Source organism: Bison bison, unplaced genomic scaffold (genome assembly GCF_000754665.1).
Source record: "Bison bison bison isolate TAMUID 2011002044 unplaced genomic scaffold, Bison_UMD1.0 scf7180017864371, whole genome shotgun sequence".
NCBI classification, from domain to species: domain Eukaryota; kingdom Metazoa; phylum Chordata; class Mammalia; order Artiodactyla; family Bovidae; genus Bison; species Bison bison.
In genome coordinates, this window is record NW_011494943.1 from 164,293 (window position 1) to 175,347 (window position 11,055).

The window sequence follows — 11,055 nt, forward strand, 5'->3', positions numbered from 1 at the left end:
CACCCCCTGTAGCTGCTCAGAGTTTAGATTCAGCGGGAAAGAGCACCAGCCTCTTTCCCAGAAGCCTCAGCAAAAGTCTCATGATGTCTCATTGGTTCTTATGGGGTCACATATCTGACCTTGAGCCAGTCTGTCCCTGAGTTTGGGGCTTTGAGACTCAGATTGGCCAGTTCTGGTCACATGACACTCGTTGATTTTCTTTTCTTTTCTTTTTTCGGTGGAGCCCTCTCTTCAGGGGCCACATTTCCTCAGAGTGGGGGAGAGGTAATGACTCAGAGGGGAATCATGGGCTTTTATTACCAGAAAAGGGGATGGCTGGATACTGGGTGGTCAAACAGCTTAATGTGACATTAGGCTCTTTTAGTAGATCAGAAGCAGATCACAGGAGTCAGTGGACTTGGATTCGAATTTTGGTTTCTGATTCCAGCTTTTTTGTCTGTGAAATTTTTTGTATTGGTGGGCAAAAATCCCACACGATACGGCCTTTGATTCTCTGTAGCCTTAGTTGCAGAATTATTAGACTGAAAGTTGGAGGTTGCATAGGAAGCATTTTTCCACTTTCTGGTTATAAAAGAAAAGAGAAGCCTCATGGCTTGCTATGTTTTGTAATACTCAGCATCATATTTCATTTATAAATTTGTCTCATTTATAAATTTGATGTATAGTTGGTAGTGTGATCCTGACTTGAGAAGTATAGATTTTGTAGCATCAGTAGCTGCTGCTCAGCTGTGACCTTGATCAAAAGGCTGGTTGACAGTAACTATTCAGATAGATAATTAAGCCAGCTGAGATAGGAATGGGGCTAGAATTTATAATTAATAGGTTTTTGAAACCTTCTCTTGTTCTTTCTCCATGTCTTTAGGATTTTTGTCCCTGAGTCATGGAAGACAGAAGAGCTGAGAAGTCATGTGAACAAGCATGTGAATCACTGAAGAGGCAGGACTATGAGATGGCCCTCCAGCACTGCACAGAGGCCCTCCTTTCTCTTGGCCAGTACTCCGTGGCCGACTTTACAGGGCCCTGTCCGCTGGAGATAGAGAGCATCAAGATCGAGAGTCTTCTTTATAGAATTGCCTCCTTTTTGCAGCTGGTGAGTAGACATTGTCAATAAGCCAATGGTAAACCATGTTAAATGACCTTTTTCTTTGAGTGGGGACTGTTGTTGGTCATTTCCTCTGCAAATCACCAAATTCTGGGCTGAGGAGTTGTGTGAAGTGGCTAGGGATTGCTGAATATCTTTGATGGCAAGCAACTGTGTTTTTAGGACCTGAAAGTTTTACTGTTGTATAGCATTTTTTTACTATCCATTCAATCCAACAAATATTTATTGAATGCATACTATGTGGTGGATGCTGTTCTAGGTATTTGTTTTATGTTGGTGAAAAAGAAAGATCTCTCCCTAGTACTTTTTCTAGTATTGTGGAGGGGCAGGCAATAAAGAATAGGCATTATAAGTAAGTAAACACTTTGGATTGTTAGAAGGTAACAGTTTGCATGAAAAAAGACATAAAATAGAAGGTTTCTAGGGTTAGGGGTAGGGTTGCAATTTTTAAGTTACAGGCAGAGGGAACTTCAGTGCAGACTTCCTCAGGCAGGAGCATGCCTGCTGCATTTGAGGGACAGCTCTGGAGTCCAGTGTGTGGGAGTAAAGCACATGATGAGGGAGTGCAACAAGGTGGCTAGACCCTGTGGGGTCTCCAGGTCACTGTGAGGTCTGGTTTCTGTTCTGCTTGAGGCAGAGCACTCTTGTGGGATTTTGAGCAGGGCAGTGGCGTGATCTGATATAATAGGAATTATTTGGTCTCTGTTGAGAATAGAGTTTAAAGTATAAGGGTTAAGAGTAGATGCAGAGACTAGTTTGGAAGCTATTAGAATAATCTAGGCCAGAGATTAAAAGACGCTTACTCCTTGGAAGGAAAGTTATGACCAACCTAGACAGCACATTAAAAAGCAGAGACATTATTTTGTCAACAAATGTCCCCGTCTATTCAAGGCTATGGTTTTTCCTGTGGTCATGTATGGATGTGAGAGTTGGACTGTGAAGAAGGCTGAGCACTGAAGAATTGATGCTTTTGAACTGTGGTGTTGGAGAAGACTCTTGAGAGTCCCTTGGACTGCAAGGAGATCCAACCAGTCCATCCTAAAGGAGATCAGTCCTGGGTGTCCATTGGAAGGAATAATGTTGAGGCTGAAACTCCAATACTTTGGCCACCTGATGCGAAGAGCTGACTCATTTGAAAGACCTTGATGCTAGGAAAGATTGAGGGCAGGAGGAGAAGGGGACGACAGAGGGTGAGATGGTTGGATGGCATCACCGACTCAATGGACATGGGTTTGGGTGAACTCTGGGAGTTGGTGATGGACAGGGAGGCCTGGCGTGCTGCAATTAATTCATGGAGTCGCAAAGAGTCGGACACAGCTGAGCGACTGAACTGAACTGAACTGAGGCCAGAGATGAAGTGGCTTAGATCAAAATGGTAACCATGGAGGTGGTGAGAAGTGGTTTGTTTCTGGCAATAATTTGAAGGTAGAATGAAACAGATTTCCTAGTGTACGGAAGGCAGAGTGAGAGATCTAGAGCAGTCATAGTTCACTTACTTTGACTTTTTCTGTCTGAGCGTTTGGAAGAGTGGAGTTGCCTTCCACTGAGATGAGGGTCTGTGGATGGGGAGCAGGTTTTATGGGAGAGAGTTCGTTTTAGACACACTGAGTTTGAGATGACACTTAGATACCCAGCCAGAGATGTGGAGTAAGCAGCTGGATGTGCATGTGTGAAGTCTGGGCTGCAGATGTTACTTTCAGAGTCTGTGGTCTGTGGATGATAAGAGCCTCAGGCCTGGGTTAGATCACTAGGGAGTGAGTATAGACAGGAGGAGATGACTGAGGACTTGGTCTTACGGCACTGGTTTAAGAGTTGGGGAGAAGAAGCAAAGCATCCTGAAGAGCAACCCATGAGGCTAAGGAAAACTATGAGAGCAGGGTGTCCTGGGAGCCAAAGGAGGAGAACCTGTCCAAGTGAGCAGATGTTCAGCATGTCCATTGCTGGAATAGACGTGGAGAATTGAGAATCGACAAAAAATGACAGTGTATCTCCATGGGTGCATGTAAATATGTCTGACTGGTGGCAGCCACTGGTGATTTACATGGGGTGGGGAGTGAGAGCTTGATAACAAAGAGTTTAAGAGAAAGTCAGAAAAAAAAAAAGAAAATCAGATGGAAGGAATTTGAATACATGATACAGACAGTTCTTGAGGAGCTTTGCCCCATTGAAGCACACACACACCCAAAAGGAATGGAAACTAGTGGGAGATGTGAAGTCAAGAAAAGGGTTTTTTCAGATGAGAGAAATAAGAACTTGTTTGTTTATAGGACTAAACTGAAAGAAAACAAAAAATTAATGATGTATGAGAAACAGAAGAGGCTTGCCAGAGGGATGTTCTTGAGCATATCTGCACAGGTGGTAGGCCTGTGGGACAGGCGGGAGGCAGAGGGGGGCAGGAAGTAGACAGTCGGGGTGGTGACCCTCATAGACAGTCTCTGCAGGACAGCTGTTCACTCAGCAGAGTGAGGAGCTGAGGATGAGGATGGGGTAGAGGGTTCTGGTGACTTGAGGTTAGAGGAGGTGAGAAAGAGGGAGTAAATGGCTAGGGAAGTATGCGGTGAGGTTTACTTGGAGAGGATTGTGTAATCCTCAGCACATGAGTTAGCCTTGGTCTGTGAGTAGTAAATTTGCAACATTAATGATTAAACTTTGAAACAAAGCTGCAGCCTTTTGATAAAATCTCTGTTTTAAGAGGCCTTGAACTACTAAACTTTATCTTGTGTCTTTTATTTTGCAGAAAAACTATGGGCAAGCTGATGAAGATTGTAGGCATGGTATGTGTAAAAACAAGATTCTCTTCTGCTTTGAAGATTTTGAAGTATTTCATTGAGTAATGTTTAAGATTTGATATTTTCATGTACTGATTTCAGTGGTGATTTTAATATGAAAAAACTCCACTTTGTGGTGATGACTAATCTGGGTGCTTTCCTGGCATGACGGGTGTGCACGTGAGCATGGTCCCTGCTCACGAGTGGTGGCATTGCTGCCACTCCCTTGGGAACACTGATAATGCCCTTTGAAAGTGTGTGAGTGTTTTCAGTCAACAGAGAGCTATATTTTAAGAACTATAACACATAACACACATTGATCGAAATGTTAAGCTTGGATAAATTGGAAAGCTGGACTTCTGTCTCCTACAGTGTTTTTTTTTCCCCTTCATTAGAAGATTTTCCTTAGAAGAGACTGACTAGAATGCTCTTTGGTGCTTTTTCCTGCTTTCTTTTGGTCAGGAAATTGATTAATAAGATTCTTGCTCTTTGGGTGCTCATAGACTAGAAATCCTTTTCTTCGAGATTGCTGCCGTTTTCTAGAGTGAGTCTAGGAGTGAGTGGGAGAAGGGTTCAGTGTGCATTCTCACACACTCTTGGTGAGAGTTTTGCACAGCTCAGTGATTTGGATAATGGAGTGCTTCAATTATCTAAATGGGGAAGGAGGGCTGAGGTGTTTAACGTAAATTAAAGTTCTTTTCCTGTTTGTTCTTTTGTGTCAAAACTTTTTCAAAGTACTAGCTATTTTTGTTGTAAACCTTACAGAATGTAAATCTTATCTACTTCTGTAACATATTGGACACATTGAACCATTCATTGACGATACAGTGACCTCTCTGTAAACCTTGCTTCATAGAATTGTGCACCTTGGGAGAAGACTGGCCTTTGAGAGATACTGAGTGCAATCTTTACTACCTGTAGATGTTTAAAGGTTGCTAACAAGCCATATAATAAGTCGAATAACATAGAAGGGCCCCTGCCCCTCCCCCTAAGAGGAGGTCGTGCCGTTAGTGTGCTGCATCATCTTCACCTTTCTCTGTAGTGAGCGCAAATGCTCGTAATACATGACATACGTACATGGGCTTTTTATTTAAAAATTAAAAAAGAATTATGTGATCATAACAAAATTGCTTGCTTTCTTAGCAATATAGATCATGGATATCTTACTGAGTTAATAATGCATCAGCTCCAGCTCCTATACCATAGTCCGTGGTGTAGATAGCCACCATTTATTCAGCTGTTCCCATGGTGGTGGGCGTTCGGGTGGCTCTACTTTTCTAGTTTGTCACAATTCACCCTGTAATAACCATACATTGTTTCTCACTGCTGCCTTTGTTTCTGTGTGGTAGTCTTAAAAGTTAGATACCTGGATGAAGGAGTTTTAAAAATTGAATGTCTGGGTTAAAATATACATATAATTTTAATAGACACTTTCGGATTAGTTTCAAATGCACACATTTTTAAATAGTTCAGAAAAAAATTAGTGAAGTAAATATGGCAAAAGATGGCAACCTAAGTTTTAAGAATATGAATGCTTATTATACTATTTACCCTAGTTTCTCATTCTAAATTTTTCATAATTTAGAAAATTATGAAAAATTTTCATATCTCATTTCACCATCTTACATATCAGCAATATGTGAGAATGCCTGTTTCCTGTGATCTCACTAACTGGAACCTCTCAGTCTTGACATTGTGACAATCTCATGTGTGAGAAATTGCCTCTTTCTTTAATTTTCGCTTCCTTGAGTACTAATGAGGTTGATACTTTTCATTTTTTGGAGACATACAAAGTCCCAGTAGATTAAAGGACTTGTAAAAAGTTGTGGAAGAGTAAATGTTGTTGGTGCAGGAGCACATGGAAAAATGTTGCATTTTTTGTTAATTGTTTTACTTGGCATTTTAAAGTTAGGTATTATTTTACAACGGCTGAATTAACAATATAAAAATTTAACCTGGAAACCTTGGAGATGAAGGCTAGACCTGTCACCTGGAGTGTGAGCATAGTAGCATGAAAGTGTGTGTGTGTCCAAGCTCACCAGACTGTACATTGGTTACGTGCAGTTTTTGTGTACTGATTCTGCTTCTGCAATGTGGGGAGAAAACCACTGTCTCAGATAAGGTTGTAGTGAAGTGAGTGTGTGCTTGTGGTGGCGGCGGGCGGGGTATGAAGCAGAATACAGCTTGGTCATATGTTCGTACCTTTGACCCACTAATCTCAGTTCTGGGAGACTGTCCCAAGTAAATATTTCAAAAGAAGGAAAAAATTGTCTGTGGAATGGTTTTCATTGTGGTGCTGTGTGGAAAAGGGGGAAATTGGTTAGCTTGCAATAATGGTTCAATGATTACATTCTATGCATTCCTTGTAAGAACATGGAAATGCTTAGTTAATGTAAAGTTGTTCATTTGAAGTAGACATTTGGAAATATTGTCAAAAGTTTATGTGTATATATTGCTAGTTGTAGAGTTCTGCTTTTATATTATATATAATTTTTTCCTCTTCCCTTTTGGTAACTTTTTTTTTTTTTTGAAGTATAGTTGATTTACAGTATTACTTTAATTTCAGGTATACAGCAAGGTTATTTTTATATAAGATAAAATACCATGGTTAGGCAGTTAGTTAGTAATAAAAAACAAGACCAGAGTCTCGGCCTTTGTTAATTATTATACTGGTTTGTATGCTGGGTGCCCGAGCAGCTCCCTCTGCAGGGCCCCAGACCTAGTTTGCATTTGATGTACTGCAGGATCCCTTGCTGTCAGTATCAGCTTGCATTCCTTGCAGCTCTCAACAGGCTTCATTGCAGCTACCCTCCCCCCCTCTCCCTCCACTTGCTTCTGAGCCTGATTTCACTTTCTCACACAGGGATGGGAAACCAGCCAGGCAGTCTTTGTCATGGAGTTAAAAAATTTAAATTCTTTTTTATTATGAAAAACCTACAAGGAGAAACTAGGGGAAATAATATAATAAGCATTCATATTCTTGAAACTTAGGTTGTCACCTTTTTGCCATATTTACTTGATTAATTTTTTTCTGAACTGCTTAAAAGTAATTATAGATACCATGATATTTATTCCTAAATACTTCAGTATGCATCTGTAATAAATAAGATCATAACTGTATAACCACAGCATTATTATTAACCTAATAAAAGTGACCATAATTCCCTAATATCCAAAACCCAATCCATAGTCAGATTTACCTGGTTGTCCCCAAAATGTGTGTGTATGTGTGTTTTTTTTAATGGCTGATTTGTTTAAGCCAGGAGCTGATCAGAGTCATAAGATTTGAAAGTTGGAGTTCTGCTTTAATAAACAGATTCTGAGTGAGGACTCAAGGGCATCTTGAGAATAAACCACACAGACTCTCAGTTCAGAGAGTTCATTTCTGAGTTTGGTGTTGTGTTCTGGATAGTGAGCATTGTCAAGCCAGGGGCCACGAGTAAGTCTGTTCATTACCTGAACATAAGCTGTATTTGGCATAACAGGAAAACTTCCATAAAATAAAGATTTTTCTTGTGCTTTTGAAATATTCATCATATAGGAAACTCACATTTTTTACACTAAAAAAATAGAATGAGGTAAATGGAGAAAGTGAAATCAAATAGTAGTCTTAGCAACTGAAAGAGATTTGTGCTACATGTAATATGTAAGTCAAACTCAATCATTATAACAGTGGATATTTTTCATACAGCTGCAAGATTCTTAAACTCTAGCTGAGAGTGTCATTAATTTAAGAAATTAATACAAACAGGAGTTTGGGGCATCTATAGATATTTATTATGTTAATACTTCCCCTGTGAAGTGATTCAGCAACCAAAAAGCCCTGTTGAATAGATGCTGACTGTCCTGAAAAAGGCAAATTGATACATGATTGATTGAATCTTCTACACTTTCCTTTTTTTCTGAAGAGTTTTCATTAAATAGATTTTATGGTAATTAAATTTTTTTGGAAAAATAGTTGATAAGGGTAATAATATTTATTCAGAATTTTCTCTGGGTCAGACCCTCTGAAATAGTTTGTTTAACCACATTGTAATACCATTCCAATTTTACAGGTGATGAGTGAGATTAAGTAACTTGCTTAGCACAGAGACTGTCCAGAACTGGACTGTGGTTTTGAAGTGAAGTCTTTCTGACCTAAAAGGCCGTGCTCCTTCTCTTTTATCTGTCCTAAGCTCTGATCTGTGTATTCTTTGGAGTTTTATAGACATTATTTTGTTTGGTATAATAAATTTGGGGGAGGAAAGGTATATGGGTATTTCATATTCTAGAAAGGATTAAAAAAAAAACAAACTGAGGCTCAGGGTGACATTGATAATCATTAGTAGAGTTGGACAGGACTTTGGATCTTTAAGCCGGGTTTTCCTGTTGCCGAGACTTTTAAATAGGGAGCAGTTGCAGTGATGTTTCTTACTCTTCAGCTCCAGTTGCTGCAGAGCCACTGATGCCGCAAAGGTATATGGTGCAGGGGGGCCCTGTGGACTGTTTCCCCCACTGGTGCACCTCCCGTAACCGTCGTGCAATATTGAGACGAGGAAGTTGGCTTTGGTTCAATGACTGTGTGTAATTCTCTGTCATTTTACTGTGTGTGGATTCACGGAACCACCAGCACAATCGAGATACAGAACTGTTCCATCACGTGAAGACCTTTTTTTGTGCTACCCTGTATAGTTACACTCATGGTCTTGCCTCCCTGTGTAACCCTGGCAACCACTAGTCTGTTCTCCATCTCTGTAATTTTGTCCTTTTGAAAATAACACACAATAGAACCGTATTGTTTGTGACCTTTTAAAGATAACTTTTTCCCCTCTCACCACGTATGAGATCCATCCAAGTTTTTGAGTGTATGTATAGTCCATCCATTTTTATGGCTGAGTAGTATTCCACAGCCTCTTCATTGATCATAGCCTTGTTGTGGTGAAGGGGCTTGCATAACCCAATGAGGCTATGAGCCACCCAAGACAGACGGGTCATGGTGAAGAGTTGTTACAAAATGTGGTCTACGGAGGAGGAAATGGCAACCCACTCCAGTATTCTTGCCATGAGAACCCCACGAACAGTATGAAAAGGCAAAAAGATATGACACTGGAAGGTGAGCCCCGTAGGTCGCAAAGTTGTCCATTCTGCTACTAGGGAAGAGTGGAGGGCAATAGCTCTAGAAAGAACAAAGCAGTTGAGTGAAAGTGGGAATGATGTTCAGCTGTGGATGTGTCTGGTGGTGAAAGTAAAGCTAGATGCTGTAAAGAACAGTATTATATAAGAACCTTGAGTGTTAGGTCCATAAATCATTGGACACGGTCAAGCAAGAAATGGCAACAGTGAATATTGACATCTTAGGAATCAGTGAACTAGAATGGATGGGAATGAGTGAATTTATTTCCGAGGACCATTATGTCTACTGTGGGCAAGAATCCCATAGAAGAAATGGAGTACCCTTCGTAGTCAACAAGAGAGTCTGAAATGCAGTATTGGGTGCAACCTCAAAAATGACAGAATGATCTTGATTCTTTTCCAAGGCAAACTGTTCAACATTACAGTGATCCAAATCTATGCTTCAGCCACTGATGCTGAAGAAGCTGAAGTTGACCAGTTCTATGAAGACCTACAACACTTTTGAGAACTAACACCAAAAGATGTTCTTTTCATCACAGGGAATTGGAATGCAAAACTAGAAAGTCAGGGGTTACCCAGAATAACAGGCACATTTGCCCTTGGAGTACAGAATAAAGCAGGGCCAACAGAGTTTTGTCAAGAGAACACACTGGTCACACCAAACACCCTTTTCCAACAAGCCAAGAGATGACCCTACACGTGGGCATCACCAGATGGTCAATACCGAAATCAAATTATGTTCTTTCAAACTGTGGTGGTGAAGAAGACTCTTGAGAGTCCCTTGGACAGCGAGGAGATAAAAAGGAAATCAATTCCAAATATTCATTGGATAGATGATGGTGAAGCTAAAGCTCCAATACTTTGGCCACCTATTCAAAGAGTTGACTCTTTGGAAAGACCCCAGTGCTTGGAAAGCTTGAAGGCAAAAGGAGAAGGAGACAGCAGAGGATGAGACAGTTCATCACTGACTCAATGGACATGCATTTGAGCAAACTCTGGGAGGTAGTGGAGGACAGAGGAGCCTGGTGTATTGCAGTTCATGGGGTCACAAAGAGGCACGACTTAGTGACTGAAAACAGTAGCAAAGTGCCCCACAGCATGGCCGCAGCACAGTCAGTCTCCAGTGGGAGCCTAAGGCTTTGTGGAATAGGATCTCCACTCTCACTCTTCATTGCCCTTAATGCCTATCAACTATTTTAAGTAAAGTTCTTATATTCAAGTTGATAGGGATTAGAAAGTTAAATTATAAAATGCTAATTTTGGAATAGAATGAAAATCAGAAAAGTGAGTGAATATTTAGTATTTGAGTTAAGTTTGAGGACTGTTATCTTTCAAGTGTGCAGACTCCCTTTTTTCTATGTGTAGATGTTTGAGAAAGCAATAGTCTTTGAACTTAGGTCCTCTGAACTCAGTTGGAAGAGGCTCGTTGTGGTCGTATGACTGTTCTGTGCCTTTTCTTATTTATGCAGGGTGTCAGTGATAGTCAGAAGTGACATTATACATTTATTTCATGTAGTTTTTCACTCATGGGATAAACACTAGCATTAATTTTATATTAGCTAAAATTAAATTTATATATAAAAAGAGAAGATTTAAAATAAGTGGTAGCTTGCCCTTTAAAATTTTCAGTTAAAACTGAAAATTTTAGCGCAGAAGAGGGCGCTAAAGTCAAGATGACTGTGAACACCTGAACACCCCGCTCTCCCCCAGGGGGAGGAAGGCGAAAGAGCAGCCAAACGCCTGGGTGTTTCTCCTTAGCAAGCAAATCAGCCACAGAAACAGTGAAGTAAGGGAGGGTCTTGGCACAGAACTTCCCACAGTCAGGATTTCCTCAGAGTGCTCAACAATGGAGGTGGCAAGATGTTGGCTTTTGACATTGAAATGAAGGCCGTCAAGGAATTTTAGATTAAAAAAAAAATACAGTTAAATTGATCTTTTTAAGTAGAAAAAGCTTCTTCCAGTTTTTGAACAGTTAAAACAGATGAACTTCCCAGTAACTATATAGCAAATGAATCGTGGAAATTAGAATTCTTTATGAAGAGGAGGTTGAAGTCTCTGCAAACAGCATATTCT

General features: G+C 40.4%; 1 protein-coding gene across 4 annotated transcripts in view; it reads left to right on the forward strand.

The window, feature by feature from the left end:
* HELZ (helicase with zinc finger) overlaps positions 1 to 11,055 on the forward strand; it is a 146,220-nt gene that overhangs the window by 19,336 nt on the left and 115,829 nt on the right. For all 4 annotated transcript variants that reach the window (XM_010856053.1, XM_010856052.1, XM_010856050.1 and 1 more), the window contains 2 exons: positions 863 to 1,090; positions 3,840 to 3,876. In XM_010856053.1, the coding sequence (XP_010854355.1) occupies positions 881 to 1,090; positions 3,840 to 3,876 (247 nt within the window). In that variant the 5' untranslated portion in view covers positions 863 to 880. The remainder of the gene's footprint in view (positions 1 to 862; positions 1,091 to 3,839; positions 3,877 to 11,055) is intronic.